A 27644-nucleotide genomic window follows, 5' to 3' on the forward strand; every position below is an offset into this window, starting at 1 on the left:
CTCCATTTTCATCATGGATTGTGTCAAAATGTCACGCAACACGGTCGGCACTACCGGAAGTGATCAATTCAATGGATAAATGCAGCCTGTCGTCCGTCATCTGTTTGGAAGAAAAAGTTGGGTTGAGGTATTTAAAAATTAGCCTTTTAATTTCCATTAACTTAATTGTTTTGCATATCAAGGATCAGAGACGTATTGGAAACGTGTAGGCTTATTTCTGAAGTTCTGGCAGTGGTTGCACGTACGTAGTCAAGATTTTAAAGTATGATTTAGGTAAGCTTACAATACAAGCATGACAAGTTTACCTACATCATGTACATGTAGTAGGTATGCTAGGTGAATTCAAATTTGCCATCAAACTGCATCATTTTATATATCAAATTAAAGCCCTTGAGTAAACAAAGCCAAAATTAAAACCCTTTTTTTCATAGCACTTTCCGTAGCAAAGTTACATCTTGTCAAAGACTGACTTTCATCAAAAAGATTAAGCTAGGTATGTTCATAAAATTTTGAAGTTCAATATTTTTAGCTGAAAGTTCTTTCATTTGAAAGAGAATCAAATTATCTAAACAATAAGGGGTCAATCATGTTTCTAGTGCATTTACTTTTGAAGTTACAGACAAAAATAGTGTGTCACCAAATTGTCCAAAATTTTGTGTGTGAAATTGTGACAGCAGGCACATGTACAATGTACACTAACACTACTGTATGTGACCCCAGATGACCTCCTATTCTTTACTGTAAGAAAGCTGTTTTGGATGGTCTTGATTTGCACACAAATTGCTTTTGCGCTTTAACGAGCGTCCACTTGGTGGAACATAGATAGCGCCACCTATAGTGTGTGATGTGAGCCTGACTAATTAAGCTAGCAAAATTCCCCAAAAGCGGCATTTCGGGGTGTTTCTAGATCTTAGTCTCATGGCGATAGCAGCTTTTTTAATGGAACTGCTATCAAAATCCTCTAAAATTCCATGTGCGACTTGATTATCACCATAAAAATCATATATTTGGGTCAAGTGAAGTATAGAAAACATATTTATGTAGGTTTCCTTCATGCACCGACCTATTCTCGAAAAAAATTCAAATTTCTATGTAAATATGCATTGTGTTTGGGCCCCGGTCTCAGCGAATTTCGCTGACTAGCAAATGTGTTAGGCCGTGTAAAATTAATATTTTGGTTCTCGTCCCCTCCCTCCTCAATTTCTGGGATTTGTCAGATTTTTTTTTTTTTTTTAGATTTTTCAATTTTTTAGACTTTGGAATGATTTATGAAATCTTCATACATATAAATAAGTTTATTAGAGAACAAGCATCACTTCCAAGTCTTTTTTGTGGTACTCTAGGGGTTTATCCTCAGAATCTCACATTTGAAAAAAAAAAAAAAGGGCCTCATCGTTTCCTCGAGCACTGTTGGAGAAGACCGAAAACTACTGACAATGCTAATTTTACATTGGAAAAAAAACAAAAACAAAACAAAAAAAAACACCTCCCTCCCTCATCAATACATGAAAATCCCCCGGACGAGAACCAAAACATTAATTTTATCTGGCCTTAACTAAGGTTTGCCTGGGATACCTACATGTAGGTAACCCAGGCAAACCTTAGTTAACACATTTGCTAGTCAGCCAAATTCGCCGACAATGTCAATGCATTTTTACATAGAAATTTAAAACAAGTGCCCGAAGAAAGAAACCTACATAAATATGTTTTCTATACTTCACTTGACCCAAATATGTGATTTTTATGGTGATAAGTCACCCGCACATGGAATTTTAGAGGGATTTGGATAGCAGTTCCATTAAAAAAAAAGCTGCTATCATAATGAGACTTAAGATCTAGAAACACCCCCGAAATGCCGTTTTGGGGAATTTTGCTAGCTGAAACTTTTTGATGAAAGTCAATCTTTGACAAGATGTAACTTTGCTACGGAAAGTGCTATGAAAAATGGTTTTCAGTTTTGGCTTTGTTTACAAGGGCTTTAATTTGATATAGATGAAATGATGCAGTTTGATGGCAAATTTGAATTCACCTAGCATACCTAGTACATGTATGTATACATGTGTATCTAGTCTGAACTGTTTCCATTCGAAATCTTGATGCCAAATTGGACAAAAGAAGCACATGGTCCTACTTCACAGTTTTTTAATCCCATATTCATGTTGCGTGAATCACTCTATTTGTGGACCATCCTTTTGATACTTGAGTATTTGGACAAGCGGAACAGTTTTGACAGGCCTTTTGTCTACCTCTCTGTTTGTAAACGAGGATCAAGGTCGAAATTGTCCTCCTCGGCAAATACGAAAGGCAGCGTAATAGTACGGCACTAGTATGTGTACATCTAGACTAGTTCCAGTAACTGTAACTCGTCGTACAGGTCAGTAGATGTCATTATGTTTATGATAAAGACTGAAGTCTTGCTGGCAGGACTATGTGTATATCATGCCAGGCCCAGGCAAACCTTACACATTTGCTACCCTGGATTTGCTAGTCAACCAAATTCGCCTAGAACTCAATACATATTTTACATAGAATTTAAAACAACAGGCTGGTCAAGGAAACCTAAATATGTTTTCTATACTTCACTTGACCCAAATATATGATTTTTTATGGTGATAAGACAATCGCACATGGAATTTTGATAGCAGTTCCATTAAAAAAAGCTGCTATCATAATGAGACTAAGATCTAGAAACACCCCGAAATGCCGTTTTGGGGAATTTTGCTAGCTGAATCTTTTTGATGAAAGTCAATCTTTGACAAGATGTAACTTTGCTACGGAAAGTGCTATGAAAAAAAAGGTTTTCAGTTTTGGCTTTGTTTACTCAAGGGCATACCTACATACATTTGATGATGGAATTTTTAAAGCTGGTATCATAATGAGACTAAGTCTAAGATAACCAAGAAAATTTTAAAACTTTCAACGGAAACTGAAGGCAAATAAATAAATATTTACCTGCTAATATTTTCGGTAACTACATAACATGTAACTGTTGCCATCCTCAGGCAGTAATGACTGGCTGACTGTCTTCTTCACACTTGGATGATTTTGGTGTTTCTAGAAGACAGTCGTAAATTCTCCCCCGTCTCTGTTGAGCTTGACTTGTTTTTCCTGTCTGATGGCTATGGACTCCTTTATCTTGCGATTTAGGAACTTGCTTTCCTTCTTAACAATCTTGATATTGGGGGAGTCCAATTTGACCTGTGTTCTTATTCTTAAGATGTTCTGCGACAGCAGAACTCTTGACTGCACTTTTACATTGTGACGTGTGTTCTTTCAGACGATCACCCAAAGCCCGTGCAGTCTCGCCGATGTACACACTCTCACAGTCCGAACACGGAATACGGTACACCACACCTGATTGATCTACAATCTTGGACTTGTCCTTCGGAGCAACAAGCTGTTGACGGAGAGTACTGATGAGCGGTTTAAAAGCAGTCTGAACGTTGTAGGTGCCAAAAATGCGCTTGAGTTTCTCTGAAACTCCTTTCACATACGGGAGAAGTGTGAGGGGCGGCTTTCTGAAAAGCCAGAGCCAGATGTGACTGCAGTGCTGTTGGTTGTTGGTTTCTTTTTCTGAGTAGCTTTAGAAAAAGTCCAGTTCTCGTATCCACATCTGGAAAGTGCACTTTTTATATGCGAAAGTTCCTGATCGCGATATTATCCGCTCTATGGAACAGTGTTTTGGCCACTCTAAGTTTGTGTTGAAGTGGATGGTGGCTTTCAAAGTGCAAATACTGGTCCGTATGCGTGGGTTTGCGGTATACTTGTACCTTTAAGTTAGCGTCTTCCTTTCGTGTGATAAGAGTATCTAAGAACGGAAGTTGTTTATTGTTCTCAGGTTCGATGGTGAATTTGATGTCAGTGTCTACGTTGTTGATGTGATCAGTAAACTCATGAATTTTATCAGTCTTTTAACACCACGAAAGTATCGTCGACGTAATGAAGCCAAATTTTCGGTGGGCAAGGAGAGGATTTTAAAGCTTCCTTCTCAAAAGCGTTCCATGAATAGCTACATAGCGAGACTAAGATCTAGAAACACCCCCGAAATGCTGTTTTGGGGAATTTTGCTAGCTGAATCTTTTTGATGAAGTCAATCTTTGACAAGATGTAACTTTGCTACGGAAAGTGCTATGAAAATAAGGTTTTCAGTTTTGGCTTTGTTTACTCAAGGGCTTTAATTTGATATAAAATGATGCAGTTTGATGGCAAATTTGAATTCACCTAGGATACCTACATACATTTACCATGTTTATAATCAATTAATCATGGTAATAATTACAATACATTTACAGTCACATGAGGATGCAGGTGTAAAAGACAGAATGCAGAAATGACAGAAAATGCAGAACTGAAGGTACTGATGAGTATTAATTTTGGGAGTTCTAAAAGGCCTAAAATTAAAAGAACAGATTATTCAAGGAAACCTAAATGTGACGTGTCAAATGTCAAAACCAGACACTTTTGGGCAGGATCGTAAATGGAGAAATAGCCAAAAATCTGCTGGTGGGTGGTTTTTTCACAATTTGGGTTTGTTGCGAATTTGTGATGTTATCAATGTTTTGTCTGATAGTTTCAGCCCGGAATATAATTGTATTTTTTGAAACATTTTTCAAGTTAATTCCTACTCTCAACATTGTCAACAATATTTTTAAAGGCCGATATCTCGATTTCCAATTTTATAATACCATAATTAACTTCCGAACTCAATATCTTCGCTTAGGAATGTCCGATTTCATTGGGGAAAACGTCGTTGTGGAGCAAAATATCTCTATGTAAAAACCTCAAAATTCACAACCTGCCCCAAAATGTCTGCTTTTGACATGACATGTCACAAATATGTTGTCTATACCCAAATATATGATTTATTTTTGTGATGAGATAATCTGTAATTTCTGGATGTCTGTTTTGGTTTATCCAAGAAGGAGTCCATTACAATAATCCAGTCTGGAGAGATGGCAGGTGTCATAGTCCAGGAATCTACGTATGATACACAAAATATTGCGGAGTTGGAAGTTTAAGTTTGTGCAGAGAGATTTTACATGTGAAGATATGGACATTTGTGAGTCAAAGATGACACCAAGATTACGAACACTGTCACTGGGATACATGTATTGTAACATCGAGCAACAAGCAAAGAAATAGGAGACATGTGGTGTTTGAGCAAGGGTAGCGCTAAGTTGCTTTTTGGGGTCTCGGACCCGTACCACCCCCTGTTTTTAAATTTTCTGCAAGTGCAGGGGTCCCTGCAGACCCCCCAGTTTTTCAATCTACATGTAGCACTATTGCAGACATACTATTTATGCTGCATTTGTGCAACTCGGACTCACCAAACTCTACTCCGGACCCCCTACTTTTTAATTTTCTGCAAGTTCTGGGGTCCCTGCGGACACTGGAGTGTTTAGTTCTAGCGCTACCCCTGTGTTTGAGGTGTGGTGATGTTATTACCATAAACTCTGTCTTGTCATCGTTTAGCTTAAGCATATGTTGTTATTCATCCAGTTCTTTATGGATTTGATGCATTCAGAGAGCCGGTGAAGCGAAGAAGCTGTGGAAACATTATCTTTTGGGTTAAAACCAACATAAAGTTGTATGTCATCGGCATACATATGATACAATACACCAAACTAACTCAATACAATACTTCCTATAGGAAGAGTATAAATTGGATCTTCATCTGGACCTTTGTGCAGAACACCTTGGTACCTTAGTGATGGGGTGTTAACTTCACTACTTCTTCTTTGTTTGTTGATCAGCCTGTGAAAGACCTTAGGATCAGCAAAGATGGTTTCCATCAGCTGCTCGTGCAGGTCAGCATCCCTCATGGCCTTTGTCTTTCCTCACCTGGGATCTCAGCTGTTGTTATACCCGGGTTGTTATACAGCAGATCCTGGAGTTATGCGTTTCAATAGCCTCAACTTTATAATTGGTCATGGATTTATGAAGGCTGTACCTTTTTCCCCTCTTGTCCTGTGGGTGGGGAGAGTTTGTTCACGGGTGTCGAAGCAAATGGCATGATATGCAAATTGCAATATCTCCAAGTTGTTCAAGCTCCCTATTTACTTCATATTCATGTAGCCAGTGTTCTTGTATGGCCACAATGTCAAACTTGTTCGCCAACTTATGAAGAACATGGTACCATAGTTTGACTTAAAACCCGATATTGTAACTTGCCAAAGTGAGGGGGGATCTGTGAACAGCTTCGCGTACGTACAGGTGTGTGAAAGTTGAGGCCCTGCCGCTTCCTAAAAAAGAGGTTGTCTTGTGAACTGCTTGATTTGCTTCGTGTAAGTCTGACTTGCCTTCCACTGCTTCGTTCAGGTCGACTGCTCTTGCTGTTGTGGGGTCATCTGCAGTGAGGAGCTCTGCATCCTGCTCGTGAGAGATAGCATTCCCAGTGCAGGGCTCAGTACCATGTTGATCTTGTTTATGTTTCAGACTGGGCATTCGCTGAGTTGACTCTACCTCACATTTGCTGCCATTACATCTGGTGTTATAGGCACCTTGATGGTTCTCTAGTTCTATGTCCCACTTGTTATTATTATTATTATTATTATTAGTTATTCTTTCTTTATTGAGGGTTATACTGCTTCAGTGACAAGCACTGCTTTTCAAGCAGGCCCTCATTGTATACATGTTATAGGAACAAAATATATTAATTACGATATACACAATATTTACAAAATATCATACAGTATTTACACTGTATTTACAATACATTACAAATAAGTATAATGGTATCATCTACTACAAGATAATTATAAATACCATGATTCAAAATACATACAATAATTATATTTATACAAAAATCAAGCAAGCAAATGAACAAAATGTAGATAAAGTCCCACGGTTTGTACTGTGCATTGGTGGTCTTGCATATGCTTCCGGGGGGCTACTCTCGTAGTACTATCAACCTTCCGCATAAAGTCCCTGTTACTAGCATACATGTATGGGCTTTGTCGCTCACCTGAGTCCCCAACACGGGCATGTTCTCCTACGCACCCCTCACCGATGTCGACGCTGCTGGTAGCCGTTGCGTGCTTCCACGTGGGTGGTGTGTCAGCCTTGCGTTTGCTTTTGTCGCTATACCTGTAGGATCCAGATTGGTCTATCTGACTGTGTCCTTTGTCATCATCACCTTTGTTGTTAATTTCAATATCAGTATTGCTGCTTGACGCATTGCAAGGTGGTCCTTTTCTCTTCATGGTACTTGTGTGGCTTCCCTTGAAGATTGTATTGCTATCTTGACTGGTCTGTCTCTGATTTGAATTATTAATAAATGCTGTTTTGTTTTTTAATTGATGCATTAAACTTGCTTGACTTGAGTCCAGTCCTTGTTTAAGGAGTTTAGGGGTTAGGGTTGGGGTAGGGCAGTCTTGTAATAAGACTAGTAGAGTTGCACCCTATTCGGCAATCACTCCAAATATTTTTATAAACCATGATGTCATCAGTTCAAATTACCTTTCTCCAATCAGAAGCCATAATGTATCAACGCCGGGTTATATGCATGCATGATTTTTTTCCTGTTATGCACATTTTGAGAGCTGCCATTTTGGACACCACATGCTTTCAATCATTAAATATAAAAGCAGTTTAAAAAATTAACTGTTGCCATGAAATCAAACGCAATTTTCAATAACTGGCAGTACTGGGACTTCAATTTATTATTAAACTTTCTTTGTTTTTAGGAATGACACAAACACTTTGGGAAAATTTACACAATTTTAATATTTTTATGCTGGGATTTCTGAATAAGCTTTTTTAGAAAAAAACTCAACTCAAAATGCTTAGTAATATATTGTGACACACACCTCTTCCCATCTGCAGATCATCTTCATACTGGGCAGTGGTACCAGAACCAACTCAACACAAAATGCCGCTAGTTATATTGTGTGGGTTTCCATGCAGTGGGAAGACAACAAGGACGGATCAGTTGAGTAAGCATGTTGAAGAGAACCACAAGAGGACTGTTAACATTATCAGTGATCATACTCTTAGAGTGGATAGGAATGCTGTGTATGCAGGTTGGTATGATACATGGAGAAAACAAATTCATTTTATGTAAAGATTCTTGCAAAATAGATTAAACTTCAAGAGTCAAAATGGGTGATTTTTGTATATAAACAAATGCACCCAAATTTCTATCAAATATGCACCCAAATGTCTATCAAACACACCCAAATGTCTACCAAATGTCTACCAAATGCACCCAAATGTTGATCAAATAAACCCCAGTGTCTACCAAATACACCCAAATGTCTGCCAAATACACGCATATGCCTACCAAATGCACCCAAATGTCGAACAAATACCCACATATCTACCAAATGCACCCAAATGTCTACCATTAATGCACCCAAATGTCTACCAAATGCACCCAAATGTCTAGTATCAAATACACCCATATATATCTACCAAATACAACCAAATGTCCTCTAAATGTCTACCATTAATGCACCCAAATGTCTACCATTAATGCACCCATATATCTACCAAATACAACCAAATGTCTACCAAATACAACCAAATGTCTACCAAATGCACCTAAATGTCCACCAAATGTCTACCATTAATGCACCCAAATGTCTACCAAATACAAACAAATGTCTATCAAATACACCCAAATGTCTACCAAATACAACCAAATGTCTACCATTAATGCACCCAAATGTCTACCATTAATGCACCCAAATGTCTACCAAATGCACCCAAATGTCTACCAAATACAACCAAATGTCTACCAAATACACCCAAATGTCTACCAAAAATGTCTACCATTAATGCACCCAAATGTCTACCAAATACAACCAAATGTCTACCAAATGCACCCAAATGTCTACCATTAATGCACCCAAATGTCTACCAAATACAACCAAATGTCTACCAAATACACCCAAATGTCTACCATTACCATTAATGCACCCAAATGTCTACCAAATGCAACCAAATGTCTACCAAATGCACCCAAATGTCTACCATTAATGCACCCAAATGTCTACCAAATACAACCAAATGTCTATCAAATACACCCAAATGTCTACCAAATACAACCAAATGTCTACCAAATACACCCCAAATACAACCAAATGTCTACCAGATACACCCAAATATCTACCAAATACACCCAAATGTCTACCAAATACACCCAAATGTCTACCATTAATGCACCCAAATGTCTACCAAATACAACCAAATGTCTACCAAATGCACCCAAATGTCTACCATTAATGCACCCAAATGTCTACCAAATACAACCAAATGTCTACCAAATACACCCAAATGTCTACCAAATGCACCCAAATGTCTACCATTAATGCACCCAAATGTCTACCAAATACAACCAAATGTCTACCAAATGCACCCAAATGTCTACCAAATACAACCAAATGTCTACCAAATACACCCAAATGTCTACCAAATACAACCAAATGTCTACCAAATACACCCAAATATCTACCAAATACACCCAAATGTCTACCAAATACACCCAAATATCTACCAAATACACCCAAATGTCTACCAAATGCACCCAAATGTCTACCATTAATGCACCCAAATGTCTACCAAATACAACCAAATGTCTATCAAATACACCCAAATGTCTACCAAATACAACCAAATGTCTACCAAATACACCCAAATGTCTACCAAATACAACCAAATGTCTACCAAATACACCCAAATATCTACCAAATACACCCAAATGTCTACCAAATACACCCAAATGTCTACCAAATACACCCAAATGTCTACCAAATTTACAAATGGACTGTTTGTAGTTCTCATTATCTGTATGAAAGATTAAAACACCAAGGTTATGTAAACCATGCACACAGGCTTGGTCTGCATACAGTGTATTGGTGAAGATTTGTTCATTCTCATTATTTGCTACCAATCCCATAATTATAAAGTAACAGTTTGATATCAATTATAAATAAACATGTTGGTCACCGGTACACTTTTTCTATGATATAGATTCAAAACAAGAAAAGGAAGTCAGAGGATCACTGAAATCTGCTGTAATCAGGTGTGTAAAATAAAGTGGTACTATACACATTACACCCCCTGATAACTTTTGTGACTAATTTTGCATTTTTCATATGGGGTAAGGAATCCAATTACTTCACTGAAATTTCAGTGATCCAAGACAAGTGGTTCATTATATGTTAAGAAATGAGGTACATTCTAGCGGTACCTCTTTTCTTATCATAATGTACCGTTTGTCTTGAGTCACTGAAATTCCAGTGTAGTAACTGGATTCCTTGTTCCTATAATATACATAACTTTTGTTACCAGTGTGTAGCTATATATTTGAGAAAAATGTAAAGTTAGTCACAAAATTTATCAGGGGGTGTGGTACCACCTTAGAGATTGATCACTATTTATGCCAGGGGGAATAATAGGGGGATTTGGAAAAAAATGACCATGTGTGTAAGATTAAGATCATGTCTTCCATATTGGGTGTATGTATATCAACTGGAATAGCGAATTGGCTGTTCTGTATAATTGTATTACCTTAATTTTCATTTTGCAGGTTGATGTCTAGAGAGAATGTAGTCATTTTGGACTCACTCAATTACATAAAAGGTCAGTGATATAAGCATCATTAATTTGTTCTCATACGCTAGTTGTAATGTTTGAATGTTTCCATGTTCCAGTGTATGATGCGTAAACCTCTTCCTCTGTATGATTATATTAGGCTGGCGGGTAAGCATCATTAATTGATCTCGTACACTGGTATGTAATGTGTTGTTTGTACTGTTCACCCTTGACTGCTCATATCCAAAAGTACCAGACTTGAGTCCTGTTTATCAGGGACAGTCGATCTGTGTAGCTCAGTGGTAGAGCGGTCGCCCGACAAGCGAGAGGTCTGGGGTTCAAGTCCCCACACAGGCAGGTATGTCCAGAGTTTTTTCTCTGGTATAGCTGCCTATGCATGTTATGTTTCCATTTGTAAATTCATGTTTATATGTGCTAGTGTGCGATGCGTAATTCTTCTTTCCCCTGTATCAGTGATATAATTTGTGTTGTTTTTGATTTGGATCATGTTTAGGATCCCATTAGGCTATTACATTTGAAATTAACACCCACCCACTCCCTGTGGAAGAGTTAACAAAAGTTATCCGCAGAGGGAGTATGGCTTTCAAATAGCATAGAAAGTTAAGTGGGTTTAATACTAATGTACTTACATTTTAAATGCTCTAGTTGTGGAAGATATAGGTAAGCCATATACAGGGGGAGAATAGGTTTCAAAACTTCCATTTGAAAAACATACTCCCTCTGTGGAAGACTTTTCTTTATAAAGCTTCCGTAGGGGTATGGTAGATCTCAAATGGAATAGGCCATTTTTCACAAGGCTCATCATGGCAACAGATCTGGTATAGATGATAACAGATTTCCCATAATCAGTTTATTAGTTAGCCACCCACCCACCTGTCAGTTTGCCTAGGACAGGCAAAATTAATGGCTGGGACATTTACTAAACTCTATAAAAAAGTTCTGTGAACTCGAAACAAGACCAAACTAATCAGGGCTATACCAAATGCTATTTGAACTGACTGAACCACCAGAGGTTGCAGAGGTCTGGTTTATGTTTTCAGAGTCATATTTTGGACACTCAGTTTTGGTGAAAATAATGGACACTTGCCAAACCTTATCTAAGACCCTGCCCATAATTGGATCAAAGTATTCTAGCCCTAGTGTGGACTGTTCACAACCTATTGAATACTGTACGTAATAGTAATTGTAAAATGTTTCAAGCACAATACAATCAACTGACAAATATATTTATTGTTTTGTCCCCCTCAGGTTTTAGGTATGAGCTGTATTGTGCAGTGAAGTCATCACAGACACCGCATTGTGTGGTGAGTAATTCCCTCTAAGGCGACGACAAAAACACCCCGTTTTACGGGCCTGACTGACCCAGATTTTGTGTTTTGTTTTTTTTAAGCCAAAATTCATTGAAACATTTTTAAGCCAAAATTCATTGAAATATGCCACATTTTTGCCACATTTTTCAAGCTTTCTGTGATATTGTAGGGTCATTTTTTAACAACATGGTTAGACTATCTTTTGAACAAAGTGCTCAATCCCAAAAATGGGAGAACATATAAAAGTTCAAAATTTAGACCTTCCGGAATAGTTTCAAACCAAACTCAGACAGAGTAACGACTCCTATTCTGGAAAGCCTTAACTTTGATTTTTTTTGTTTAAATTAAAAATGTTTTTAATTGCCTTTTCTGATCTCCTAATTCGGACATGTTGTATAAATCTATGTTTGTTTGTGTTTAGATTCACTGTGCTACGTCAGCAGATCAAGCAACCACATGGAATAGTCAGAGGGAGGAAGCAGACAGATATAGTCAGGAAATGTAGGTACTACAAATTGTTATACTTTGTCCTTGTGTCCTCATAAAATCTTCCTCCTAAGAACATCCTTGATGGGTGTATCGCTGGAGGCTTTTATCCTGGAACCTAGGATTGAGTACTTGGATCTGAGACAAATATAACTAAAGAGATAGGAAGCAATGCACTTTTACCATTATCCACTGTGAACTATGTCTTGTGTGACATCATTATACAAATACCTCAATCAATTTCTCAAATTAAATTGTCACACTTTCTATATTGTGCAATCAGTAAAAGAACATGCTCAGTACATGCACAAACATTCAAATCTTAATGTGACAAAAAATCAAACTCATAGGTTGCATTAATTTGGCAGGAATTGTTACACAAAAATGGGCCATAATTCATTAAATTATGTCAAAATGTAATGTAAACTTCTTCTTTTATCAGATTTTGACATAATGTCTTAAAATTTTAGTCGAACATGTATGCGATGTTCATAACATAGTACTTACACTGCGTGCGGGATAGTTAGTTATACAGACACATCAAAGGGTTGTACCCTATTACGACCGCCGGTGTAACATGTATTGGCGCTGGTAGTAAATTCCAATTTTCTTTGATTTACCTCACTTGTTCGGCTCAAAATTAAAAGGGGACATATCTGACAGTAAAAGCTAACATTTTATTGAAAAGAAATACTAATCTATTTTTATAGAAGTGTTACAATATGGCTTTAATTTAGTAGCTTCTGAGCACTATTGAGCTTTGCCTGGCTTCGGCCAAATGTTATAAATAAAAATAAATATAATCTTTCGCTCTTTATTTGTGTTTTCCACTTACAGTATACATATAGAAAAGTTTTAGTGGCACTGACATTTAATTTTTGTTGTTGTATTTCTCTGTTTTAGTTTAGATGGTTTAGTCATGAGATTTGAAGCACCTGAATCAAGGAATAGATGGGATTCACCTCTATTTACAATATTACCTGATGATGAGCTTCCTTGTGAAGCTATATGTGATGCAATATTCCACCGAAAAGCACCACCTCCTAATCTATCTACCGTATCGGTAAGTGTTGTTAACTGGAATCAGGCTCTTTTTAAAGGAGTATTTTGTGATCTTAGCATCCTCCTTTTATGACATTTTTCAGTAGATATCCACGAAAAAAAGCGTATTCCCAAAATTTCAGTTGATTTCAATTTTGCGTTTGCGAATTATGCATGATTATGTGTATACACTGCTCCATAGACATTGTGTTGTAATTTCGTTCTGGTGTACCAGAACCTAATTCAAATTTCATGATATCTTTGCTAAACGAATTAATCTGCAAGAAATATTTGATACATTAACATTATGTAGCTAGAGGTTTCCAGTGCAGGGTTCGATTTACTTTGAAAAACTTATTACATGTATTTAGGTGATGTTCTTATTATATTGGCATATGTTTACATTGTAAAATATTGCTATACAAGCTGATATTTGTGTAGCAGGTTGTCCAAAATGGGGAGCATTTCCAGTGGTATGAAAATCTCAACTTTTTTGAGAAAAATGGGGGGATGAGACTGTGGATCACAAAATGCCCTTTTAAGTGGCCATATTTCAACATTTTCGCCTTTCAGTATCATACGGCACACAGCTGTGTAAGATTTAATCTGGGCAGTCCCTTGTTTGTTTGTTTTTTCCTTTTTTTGCAGTAAAAAAATTGTGACTCCAGATTTTTGGTAATTTGTGACATGATCAAGGGGAATGAGTCACATGTCGGCAATTTTCAATTAGAAGTTTTTTACACCATTTTCTGGCAGTTTATGAATGCTACATTTGGATGCAAACCCGATCAAAATCGGACATCTGGTTACTGAGTTATGAGCAATTTATCAATAGCTGAAAACAATATAAAACAAAAGAATTTGAACACTGTTTTTGCCAATATCTCAAAAACAATATTAGCGACATCTGTCTCATTCCTATTGATCATGTCACATTTGAGAGATGCCATTTTGAAATTTTTCAGCAATTTTGAATTAAAAAAAAATGTATGTATAAATTGTTGACATCAAATAGCCTCTTCTTGGTTGTTTTTAGATGTTTCATTTCTTGAGTGTGCCTTGTGTCCAGTTTTCTGACTGCATAATGCTCTGCATGCTAGCCATAGACTTCAACATAAGAAAACCAAGTTTTGAGATATTTTCTCAAAATATCAAGAGTTATCTCAATAACCACTAAACCAATACTAGAATTGTTTGTACTCATTTTAACACACTAGTGTACCTGTAGCTGTAAGAGCACCTGTTGCCGTGATAGTGCTTTAAGTTTAAGTCAAATCAGGCAAAGTTAAAAATGTAGCTCCTGGATGACCGTTGGCCTTGATTTTAAGTTTTACGTGTTCCCCTCATATCAAGGATTCCACCCACCAAGTTTGAGCCCGATCGGACAAAGTTTGAAATTTGAAGCGTCCATGATGACCTTTGACCTCGGTTGACCACAATTGTATTTCGCGCATATATTCCCCTCATATCAAGGATTCCACCCACCAAGTTTGAGCCAGATCGGACAAAGTTTGAAATTTGACCCCTCCGTAATGACCTGTGACCTCGGTTGACCTCTATTTTATTTCGGGCATATATTCCCCTCGTATAAAGGATTCCACCCACCAAGTTTGAGCCCGATCGGACAAAGTTTGAAATTTGACACCTCCGTAATGACCTTTGACCTTGGTTGACCTCAATTTTATTTGGGCATATATTCCCCTGGTATCAAGGATTCCACCCACCAAATTTGAGCCCGATCGGACAAAGTTTGAAACTTGACCCCTCCGTAATGACCTTTGACCTTGGTTGACCTCAATTTTATTTCGGGCATATATTCCCCTCATATCAAGGATTCCACCCACCAAATTAGAGCCCGATCAGACAAAGTTTGAAATTTGACCCCTACGTAATGACCTTTGACCTCGGTTGACCTCAATTTTATTTTGGGCATGTATTCGCCTCGTATCAAGGATTCCACCCACCAAGTTTGGGCCCGATCGGACAAAGTTTGAAATTTTGACCTTTGACCTTGACCTCCGATGACCTTTAAAACTTAACTACCCCATAAACGTGGAATGCCCGATACCTATCTATATCCGAAATATCGGAACGATGCGTCGAAGCGCGTTATATACTATTTTATTAGTATAGATTTTTAATGCTGATTCCAAACATGGTCATGAAAATGTACAATTCTGAAATTTTGTGATTTTTTAATGAAAATTATTAGGTGTGTAATATGCACATGATATGGAGGTATTAGTAAAATTTGTATATCTTGATACACTCATATGCATTCAACAGATACCCTATGTTTGAGAGCAAAAAGAAGGGTGCTGCAGACTTGAGTAGAATAATGGGCAATTCGAGTTGAAATCCATACACCCATATGAAACACATGACTTCAGTCTTCCACATAGGGAGTGTGAATTGGGGTAACCAGTATGGGTGACTCCATTTGAAATGTTCATCCCCATTGTGGGAGATTAATTATAAGGTCATGTCTTTCATAAAGGATGTATGGATTTCAACTGTAATAACGCAATGATAAATAAACTTAAGCTCTGAGGAAAGTGAAAATTTTAAATATCCAAACACCCCATATGGAAGACATGCCCATAATCTTCTATGCCGGGAGTTTCAAATGGTCTATCAAAGTGGATGACTCCATTTGAAATTAACCTACACCTCTGTGTGTGAGATTAAGGTAATGTCTTCCATTATTAGTGTATAGATTTCAACTGGAATAGAACAATGACAAAAATAATAATAATAATAAATAAATTTTGGATTTATAAAGCGCCTTTCTCCAGATCTTAGAGGAATCAAAGCGCTGTAATTTCGCTGCAATGGTGAATCATCATAATCAGATCGCATCAACTAGGTTGCTGCCGAACGGCGCACACCTATCCGCATTTAGATTGTACTACATCCACCAATTATCTGTGCAGCTCCCCAAATTCCATTGGGTGAAGGAAGTTTTGATAACCAAACAACTAATCACCGATTTTTTGCGATACAGGAGGAAACCGGAGATCCCGGAGAAAACCTGCGAGAGCGAGCATGGAATCGGGATAAACCAAGTGCATGTGAGTCCCTGGGCCGCGCCGGGGCTTGAACCCGGGACCTCAGTGGTGCAAAGCGAGGGAATTACCGCTGCGCTAACTCGCCCTCCCTTACGATCTAAGGAAAATGAAAAGTTGTTGCAAATTATGAATTTGTGATATGGCAAAAAGCAGTAGCAAAAGCAATAGACAATACATAATTGATTATTGGCTTCATTGAGTGGTTCAGATCATATCATGGGTAAAAGTACCACACAAAGTATACATAAGTGCATGATATTAATTTCATTCTTATATTTCAGCAACCTTTATCAGAAACCAATTTTCTACATGAATTAGACAAGATCACACAAGAAGCTGTTAGTGTAAGTATAATCAGTTAATTCTAATAAAACTGGAGTAATAATGAAGCGACTAGACCCCATTGCATTTTGACCCATTTTAGCATTAAATTGAAAATTTGTGTGTGCTTCGCATGCATTTGTTCTGGTAAAGTAATTTTGGGAGCCAGTCAGTAGAACAACTTGCAAATGATTGTGCCCTCTTTGGAAATCTTGCCCGGTATGCCGCCGATATAAATAACAGCATTTGTATTATGCTGTGGGTTGCACCATATTTTTCTTATGTAGTTTGCCTCATGGGGAAAAAAGTTTGTGAAATCCTGGACTATAATCTGGAGGCCTTCTTCAAGGAAGTAAAGTAAAATCACATATCTCATGATTTTCTCAAAAACTGTTCAATTTTGCAGGAATCTGTTAGCTAGTTGGATTCCTTGCACCATGTTCTTTCTGAAAATACATACTTGTGTTTATCATCATTATACTTTTAGAAATAAAATAAAAAGCAATATCTAAATTACTGCTTCGAGGAAGACATAGAGACTATAGGTATATACTCCACCATATTTGCACATTGCTATGGAAGGCAACATAGAATAACTCTATATTATTTCCCAGTGCGCTGCAAATCATTATTTAAAAAAAATGTGTGCTTTGTGTTCTGATTGTAATGCTTCAGCCTATAATCTGCCACACAAGCACGATCCTTGCTTATAATGTGAGCCTTGTTCATCCCCAGGACATAGACCATGCGAAGTGAATTGGGCTATTGCAGTTGAAATCCTTACACCCCCTATGGAAGACATGACCTTAATCTCCCACACAGGGGGTGAATATTTCAGTTGGAGTCACCCATTCAGGTGACTCGTTTGAAAGTCACACCCCCATGTGGAAGATTAAGGTCATGTCTTCCATAGGGGGTGTATGGATTTCAACTGCAATAGCCAATTTATCAGTAAAGGATTGTGACATGATTCTAGCAGCCAATCAGGACCCCACCCATGTACCTTACATCATTTTTTTTAAAAAGAAAGAAAAGAATACCAATACTTACTGGGTGTAACACTAAAAAAATATTTGATTTAGCTTTAAGTAATTGATTAATTGTCTTGTCTTTTGAATTACAGATTTTAGTTAATGCTCAAAAGACGTGTGTGCCAGGTGATCAGATTACAATACCAGCAGCTACAGAAAAGGTAGGGTGAACATTAATACTCTGCATGCTAAGCCATATGATTTAATATAAAAAGTCCCAAGTTTTTAGATATTTTCTAAAAATATCAAGCGCTATCTTAAGAACCACTGAATCAATACTAGGCTTGTTTGTACTCATTTTAATGCATTTTTCATGCTGATTTCAAACATGGTCATGAAGATTTACATTTCTGAAATTTTTGATTTTTAAAAATAAATTTGAAACTTGTCGTCTGCAGTTGACGCCCGCGTGGAGAGAGTTAAGAATATGACCGTTGCTAGGTCCACTGGCTCACGCTTTCTTTGTTATGAACCACTGATCAAAATGATCACAACACAAAGCCTATGGCATATTAAAATTCGGAACAGGTGTATGGGCCCAGGCATGAACAAGTAACCAATTGGTTACTAACAACATGCACTACGGCAGCGAGTAGGCTTCAACATAAAAAGTTTTGAGACATTTTCTCAAAATATCAAGAGCTATCTCAAGAACCACTGAACCAATACTAGGCTTGTTTGTACTCATTTTAATGCATTTTTAATGCTGATTTCAAACATGGTCATGAAAATTTATATTTTTAAACACAATTTGAAACTTGTCGTCTGCAGTTGGCACCCATAGGGAGAGAGTTAAGGCGGGTTGGAGGGGAGCACAACCTAACTGGGTTTGCACTCAAATATTGAGACAAATAAAGCTGACACACAAGAGGAATAGTATGGGTTCTATAAAGGCGACCCCAAAGCTTGATATAAGGGGCTGTTATTTCGGGGGGGGGGACACCCAGGACTTTCTTATTGATATATTAATTATTGGCCTTAACTCAAGAATCAAAAACCTTATGGAAATATACATGCAATTATTGGCTTCTGTGACTCATTCCCTGTAAGATCAATGTATAAACATTAAGGGGGTACTACACCCTGGCAAATTTTTTACCTATTTTTGCATTTTTCTCAAAAATTATATAGCGTTGGTGACAAGTAAGATATGTATATTATAGGGCAAGGACTACAACTACTGCACTGTAAATTCAGCAACTCAAGGCAAGTTGTTATTGATTTATTGATCAAATATTGGTTTCCCTCAATTTTGACTGTAACTCCACAACTGTTGTCTGTGCTGAAATAAAATTTACAGTGCAGTAGTTGTAGTCCTTGCCCCTATAATATACATATCTTACTTGTCACCAATGCGCTATAATTTTTGAGAAAAATGCAAAAATAGGCATAAAATTTGCCAGGGGTGTAGTACCCCTTAAGAAGTATGCTGCAGTTTTTTAGTTAAATGGATAAATCTTGAATAATAAGGTTACTGCCATGCCACTCGCCTTTAGGCACAACTTAACGCTATGAGAACTACCTGCTGATTGGCCAAAATGAATATTGTGTCCAATTTTGAACCAATCAAGGAGGCTATTAATAAGATCATCTGCAAATGTAAGTTTGACCATAAATATTTTAAAGCCTAGTCATAATTGGCAATTGAAATGAGCATTTCAAGTTATCAACCAATCAGAAATGCTGTTAGATGACCAGTAGTGTCTAGGGGTTAAGAGTCTTGCATGCCATTCCTGACATACACCCTCTGATTATTTTGAGAACAGTGCATATAGTCACAGAATAAAGCACAGCTTGTGGGAGGCATACCGTAGAATTTCGTCTAGAAGCATATATGCCTCTAAACGAGGGTTTTTTTTAACGAAAGATATGAAAGGCCAATACCCTTCTCAAAAACATTGCAATAGATTGGTCTTACAAATATACATGTTTGTACAGCCGCCTTTATCAGTAATATAGTTGTTCAAACTCCAAATAATGTTTTTGTTGAGAGTGTCTGCCTCTTGTCTCTTGTGTAAAAAAAAACTCGTTTAGAGGCATATATATGCTTGGAGACGGAATTTTACGGTACCTTATTGTAAAGATTAATCCTTTTACTTGTACCTATTAACCCCTTCCATGGTCAAAACGGGGTGACACATTTTGTTTTATACTGCTGTTTTTGAAGTTTCATTCCTGATCCGCTGTACTTGCATAAGTGTTCTTGTTATCATGCAATATGCTATTCCAGTTTATATCCATACACCCCCTATGGAAGACACAACCAGTGGCGTAGCTGCCAGGGGGCAGGGGGGGCATTGCCCCCTGGCAAAATTGCCTATTTGGGCCCCCCGCCCCTCAGACCCTCGCTTCTAGCGCTATTTGGGCCCGCCCCTAGCGAAGGAAAAAAAAGGGAAAAGAGAGAGAGAGAGGAAAAAAGAGAGGGAGAGAAGGGGAAAAGAGAGGGGGAGATAGGGAGAGGAGGGGAAAAGAGATGGGGAATCCATACGATATGCAATACCATACGATTATTGTCAATAAGCCTGGCAAAATTGTCTATTTGGGCCCCTGCCCCCTAGTGCGGGGAAAAAAGAGAAAGGATGGAGAGAGAGGAAAAAGATGGGGAAGAGAAGGGAAAGAGAAAGAGGCCATGAATAGCACAATATGTAGGGCCATACGATTATTATCAATATACTCGACAATATACTTGTAATGACTTCTTGAAGACAAAGAAATATAAATCTTTTGAAATGCCGATTGCACAAAAGCACCTATAGGAACAGTATATTGACTAAAACAATAAAATGGTCAACCCAAAGAGAAAAGTCGAAAAAGGTGGTCAAGAAGGCTGTGTCCGACATGTTTCTTGTAGCATGCCCCAATCGAAAATTTTCAGTATCGACACAAAATTGGCCGATTAAGTCATTTACCATTGAGCTATTTCAAACTTGGGGCCGGATTTACGAATAGACCAGATGGGTACCGTGTCCAGGCCCCTAAAATAGCCTAAGGTATGTTCCCCAAAACACCATGTTTTGGACCGAAATATGGTAACATTGCTAAATTTTGCACGCTTCGCGCACTGGCCTTTACGTACAATTTACCTTCATTTTGGGCTAAAATTGTCTGAAATTGGAAATTTTTAACCAGGAAATTAGCAAGAATTATGGCCAAAATTCATTTCTATTAAGATCAAATTAGTAATAAAAAAGCAAATTTTTCTCAGTAATAACCCGGTTTACCATTTTCTCTCTTGGGCCACAGTAGGCCCTATTGCCAATTATAAACGTATTTAGGCCTACCTTTGTTTTGTTTTTATTTTTCTTTGATATATTTGAAAGTGTACTTTTCTTTGAAAGTACACTTTTTTCGATAGGGGTGCGCCGCACCACTCACACCTACCCCATTTTCGTTTGGTGGATTTGGGCCCCCGCCCATACAGGCTTGCCCCCCCTGGAAAAATCCCAGCTACGCCACTGGACACAACCTAATCTCCCACATGTCAATTTCAAACGGAGTCACCCATTCAGGTGACCCCATTTGAAATTCACACTCCCTGTGTGGGAGATTATAGTCATGTCTTTCGTAGGGGGTGTATGGATTTCAACTGGAATAGCACAATTGCTTCAAATTGAATATCAAGGGTTAAAGCCATAATGTACGATCTTATAGTACGAAATTGGTTAATTTTTTTCAAACCTGATTTTTTTTCATATTTGTAATGTTTACACATGTCCCAAGTTGCACCTAAATGGAATCGACCAAATTTGTTGTCTTTGTGGTCAACAGAGCAAAGTTCGACATATTATCATAATTCAAAAAATTATGATAATATAATAACCAGCGAGGTTTCTTTCACTTTACCTTGTTATTTCAACTTAAAATGGACAGCAACCCTTCCCGGCAGTTATTACTAATATTATTTCAACATGTTGAATAAGGGCTATTTCACGTTAAGCTTACACTTACAGTTCCACAGAGGGTCAAAATTAGAAGTCCTTAAATTCATAAAAATTCTATGATTTTTAGAATTTCATGATGTACCAAATTCAATTCCAAAATATCAGAGCGTGGGATCATCAATAACATTGTTAAATTCATCACTAAAGTTTCAATGGGAAAATGCATGGCCTGGAGAGGACATTTTGTTTAACAAAACAACATTAACCACTTCAGTGCTATGTAGTTCAAATAATGTATGGGTCAAAATTATTTGCATTTGTTTACATTGTTCATCAGATGATAATACACATTTTTTAATCATTCTACATGACATTTTTTGTTTAAAAATTAAAGTGCGGGCTTCTGCAAATCCAGAAGCAAGTTAAACGATTGTTGAAAAAAAATGAAACTCTTACTTTATTATAACAGTATATCCTCTTGTGTATCATTTTTCTTATCATAAATGTTAGTTCTGATGTGTTTTAATTAAATATTGTCAAGTTCCCATATTTTTCAGTAGAACTTGTGTTTTCTGAGCTTTCCAACGTATGGGTGTCTGGAGAGGACATTTTGTTTAACAATCAGTTTTTCACTTTTTTTCACTGATATTCAAGCAGCACACTTATCGTCATCAGTCTAAAAGTTTTCATCAGATGTTATTACACACAAATACTGCTAGAAAAGCATACCATCTCTTGTATTTTACTTTTAATGAAGGCTCATGTAAATCCAGACACAGGTCACAGATTTTTGGTGAGGCATGAAATCCACACTTTCACCATCAAAACATATCTTGAAAATAGATGTTTCGGACTACAAATGTTCACTTTAGATGTGTTGTCAATATCTAGATGAAACATTCACTTGAAATAAAAGTACATGCTTTTTGTGAGCTGTTACGGACCACAGTTTTTGGTTGTTCTGGAGAGGACATTCTGTTTAAAACAACATGATATCATCAGATATTGGCTACTTTGAGTATTGTGATTAAAAACTAATGTCTTGTCTTGTTAGAGGGAAGGGGAAGGTTAATTTTGTTCAAATAAAGTGAAACATTTACCCTTGATTTTGTGTCAATTGCCGATTTACCCCTGTTCTGGAGAGGACACACTTTTAACGCGGAATCAAGACACCAAAACTGGCAGGTTGTGATATTTTATACAAATATCCTCAGAACTAATTGTCCTGTTTTATGATTGCGGAACACCCTGAAGATTCTACAGATGCAAGTTTTGGCAGGAACTACCAATTTAGTTTCAATTTTGATAGTACTTGTTTTGGAGAGGACATCGCTTTTTTTGTTTAACGCAGAATCTACATAATTACAAAAATGGTCATAATTTTCGCAATACGGGACCAATTTATGCCAAATAACTTGCATTGCATTGTGTATGCTTCATACTTTGTTACCAAAGCAATAGCTACAAAGGAGGCTTATTGATATTCCTAAGAAATCATTCACAAGACATTCAAAATATGAAGTGGTACTCCAGAAATGTGTTGAAAATGCATGTTATGCAAAAATCTGATATAAAAAGTTGTCAGAATTTAATGAAAATGCTCCTATAGTCCTCCATAACACCCATCTAATAAAATCACCCACATTATATAATGTTCCAAATTCAGGTAACCAGAAATGCTGAAGCACCATTTTGAAAAGTGCACACTTAACGTGAAATAGCCCATAAAGAATAACAAAATTAAAATTTGACGGAAATCATACATTAAGGCTTTACGGGGAAGAAGGCATTTCATGCAATAGCTGCCTATATACCTATGACATATCGACAGCCTGCTAAGTCATTTTTTGTAATTTTGAGAACAAAGTACAAAATATATGGTTCAAGCATGTATTCAAACATATTTATTCACCAATCTTTGCACAAGAACAAATGAAAATGATAAAAATTAAAGGGAATAATCCAAAATAATTAGGGTGATTATGTAACTGATGCATGCTTGAACCACATTTTGTTCTTTGTTCTGAAAATTACAAAAAATGACTTGGGCAATTAGCGTAGCAGGCTAACAATATGGCACAGGGTTGGATTTAAGTGGTGGGCCTGCACCAGTAGATTTTGGGACTGTTTCTGGCCATGTACAGTATATCAGTCATTTGTTTTTTGAACTTGCTGGCCACAGCTACCTGTGAATTTAATTCAGTATATCGATAATTATGCAGAGAGACAGCTGATAAGAAAATCTCATTTCAGAATTAATTCGCTTTTCAATCAAATTTATCGTTCTAAGCTTGAAATACTTTTTTCAACTTTTATTTTAGTTAATCTTGATGGAAATTTCTACTTTCCAATAACAAAAACCTAAGCTAATTTATACTCAAACGCAGAAAAGGTGGTCATCAAATATACCCGATCAGGTATATTTGACTTCAGAAAAGAAGAGAAGGGCCTATTAACAGGCAAATAACGTCACTTCTAAAGTTGAATACCCCACCAGGTGCTGTTCCTAGCAAATGCCCCTGTGTAATTTATATTATTATTTTCTAATTTTTTGTCGGTCTGTTCAGTCTTATTCATACAGGTGCACTTGCCCCCTCAATTGAATTGAAAATTTAGGAAATCACGTAGGAAAATTGCCGAAAAATGGCTTATGCCTCCCATCAGGTCTAATGCCCCCCCCCATCATAGTTGGCATCCCCCAGGATAACTCACACTACACCACTCTAATCTTGTGTTGCAATTGCACTTCAAGCAATTCTTTGCTCTTCTCTGGATGGCTGTGTATATTCCCGATAGACAAAGCATGTTGTTATTAAAATGCTAGATCACAGGGATATATATCTCCCAAAACGGAGGATGGAATTTACTTGGTTGTTAGTTGCTAATTTAATTGATCATGTTGATTGAAATAATTTTGCAGTAGAAAACATTGAGAAAACTGGGCCAGTAAATTTGATTGCTGGGCCAGAGCCTTACAATCTCACTAAAAACAAATTCCTAAGTCAGACCTTGATGTGGCAGCTATTGATTTTATCTACCCATGCAGGTACACCTGACTAGACTAGTGAATGCATCAGAACTCCAGCGTATACGTAGGCAATTCATCTCCTATACCAAGCTACATCCTATAGATGATATCAGGAGACTCCCTAACATGTTTGTACAATTCTTCAACAACACCATTAAGTGACAACACCATCTCTAGTGTAATTTTAGTATTTATTAAAGTAAATTTTTTAATACTATACAGTCCACAACTTAAGTTCCCCCCTAACACTTATTATAAGTCAATAAATATTTTACTAAATGTAAAATATGTTTGCCCTATTTGTTTTACACATGTGGACCAATTTATAGCGTCACACATCATTGCGTTCAGTCACAATGGTTAATTGTGTAAGAAAATAGACCATTTTAAAAGTGGCACCCGAGTCAATAGCAGGTTTTCAGGTTTTCTTTAACAAACACATGAATAGACCTGGCCTACTGTATTGTTTGAGAGCCGACTCCTATGGACTCAGATGCAACTTTTGACACTGTTTAAAACGGTATCTTTTTTTACATAATGAAACATTGTGACTGAACGCAATGACGTGTGATGCTATAATTTGGTCCATATGTGTCAAACAAACACGGTTATCCATACCTTTTTACACGTTTGCTTTTTGTCAAATATTTTTCGATTTATTATAAAAAGTATTTAGGGGGGAACTTATAAGTTGTGGACCCTATAGTACTTACATGGTCCGGGTACGCGATGGTGATGAGTGACCGTGTAGAAGAGGCAAGGTTGCCTCCTCTTCTATACGCTGATGACCAATAGGTCAACCATCATGTTTTCATAACCGTTGATCAGCCAATCAGTATGGTGAGGCACAACTATGATATTCAAAAACTAATTCAGAAAAGGCACATGCAGAGCACACTTCAAAATTTTTTGGAAACAAATGCGTTTTCTTGAAACACTGAACACTGGGGCATTGTAAATAAAAATGGGTTAGCAATCCAAAGTTTGGGTAGGGAATTAAATAAGATTGGGAAGTGACTGCTCTATATAAAAGTAGTAAAGCTATAGAAGCCGCCATTATACCCTACACCCCCGCCATAAGCATGGAATGCTACCGCGATTTACCTGTGCATCTGCATGATGCTCACACTTTCAAGTACTAACATTTTCATTTGCTGCATCCACCATTACACCGTTTCCAGCCTGCTATATGCAAATTTTATCAAATGCTGAAAAGGTACTTTATTTGTGCATCTTTAATGTTTTTAGCACATGTACAAACAACATAAAACTTAATTTGATTAAATACATGAAATTTACCAAGGTCAATCAAAGAATGTAAAGAAAATACTGTTTCATTGAAGAGAAATTTGCTCAAAATTACAATCATAACATGTCCAGCTATGTAAGACTTGGAGCTAGTCTATTCAGAACTTGTTGTCAAGCTCACACGATGTACGCGATAAAATTGTATATATGCAATAGTTGTCACATAGTCGTGTTGCTGGTGACTCGTTTTAAGCACTCCGGCTACACGATCTCTGCATCCCAGCATCTCAATGGCGGCTCCCATACGTGCATCAAATTGTGTGATTCGTGGTGGCTTCTTTTTCAGGCTCAGTAGCGTGTGCAAGTTGGCTGATCAGCGTTTCACAGTCGGCCTTGGTTTGGGTCCTAAGAATGAAAGAGATGAAATGATGAAGCATGTAGCTCACATCTTTCATCATTACATTTTTTTATTTCCTTACACACAGTTTCCCCAAAGCTACTGTGTATAGACTATTTTTTATTCCTTATTGCTGTATATTATATGTTCTATGATATTTAAGTTCTGTGCTGCATATTACATGTTTTTATATTTAGAGAATAAAGATATTCTTTTTAGCCACTGTCATGCATCTATCATCTCATATTACACGGGCGAAGTAAAACAACAAGGTAAAGCTGAATTGTTTAAGCCAAAAATAATGATGTTGCCTATGTACTATGAGGCGATAGATGCATGACAGTGCCTATAACAATACCTTTTCATATTCTCATTCTTAACCCTCTGAGCACTATCTGCCGATCTAACATTGCCTCTGATTGGTCAGTTATATGATATGTCATATAACAGGGCTATGATCCAATAAGATTGCAGGAACTTTAAGAATATAGTATACATGAACAGTATACGAGTGGATATTCATACGTAGTGGTAGATAAAGTGATTAACACTACACTATTTTTCGTTCACCTGGAACGTCACAACATCGTAATATCCTATGCTGTCATCTTATCAATTATGCGACGTCAGCAGAAAGAACTGTCCCAATTGTAAACAAGATATCATCACAGCATCTGCTGAAGACGCTGGTCAACCTAGCAAAAACTTTCCAGGCAAGGAAAAAATAGTGTAGTGTTGAAATTAAACTCTTTAATCATGAATGAACATACATGTACTGTTATACTATAGATAAGATATCTTACACTTCCCATGATGCATTTCTCCCATTTCAATTTTCTGGGGTCCATTTCACCAAACTTTACGAAGCTTCGTAAGTCTCAAAATCGTTCGTAACTTCCATTTCACTAAGCTTACTTACAAACGGTATCCTTCATAAGTAATAGGAATTTACTACTCAGGGACCCTTCATAAAAGGGTATTCTAAACTTTACGAACGATTATTTGAGTTGCGAAGGGTTAAAAGTTTAGTGAAATGGACCCCTGTACTGTATTTGCTATCTAGTGCAACAGCTGTCAATAGTGACGGAATGTACCTCAATGAACAGAGCACATCCAGATCTTGCCAAATCTGTTTGTTTAGCCAGTCTATTCTCAAAATGAAAAGACTACCCCTAACAGTTTCCCATTGCACCTGGGTAGGGTGAGGCAAAGCGCTCACGATTATGAGTCCAAGCTGTAACCACTGAGCCACCATGTCCTCATAAGAAAGGGAGCC

The 27644-nt window shown here is 37.2% G+C and overlaps 1 protein-coding gene across 4 annotated transcripts; it reads left to right on the top strand.

Annotated features, from left to right (window-relative positions):
• Positions 1-19: 19 nt before the first annotated feature.
• LOC140143118 (protein KTI12 homolog) lies at positions 20-27100 on the top strand. 4 transcript variants are annotated; one of them, XM_072165165.1, is made up of 10 exons: positions 20-127; positions 7825-8021; positions 9973-10024; positions 10532-10584; positions 11806-11861; positions 12289-12368; positions 13257-13416; positions 16744-16806; positions 17907-17975; positions 24742-27100. In XM_072165165.1, the coding sequence occupies exons 1-10, from the start codon at positions 72-74 to the stop codon at positions 24883-24885; spliced, it is 930 nt and encodes a 309-aa protein (XP_072021266.1). In that variant the 5' UTR covers positions 20-71; the 3' UTR covers positions 24886-27100. The 4 variants fall into 4 exon arrangements, with proteins under 4 accessions (XP_072021266.1, XP_072021268.1, XP_072021267.1 ...); XM_072165167.1 differs by having other exon boundaries at positions 72-273; XM_072165166.1 differs by having other exon boundaries at positions 72-241.
• Positions 27101-27644: the final 544 nt, after the last annotated feature.

This window comes from Amphiura filiformis, chromosome 20, assembly GCF_039555335.1.
Source record: "Amphiura filiformis chromosome 20, Afil_fr2py, whole genome shotgun sequence".
Taxonomy (NCBI): Eukaryota; Metazoa; Echinodermata; class Ophiuroidea; order Amphilepidida; family Amphiuridae; genus Amphiura; species Amphiura filiformis.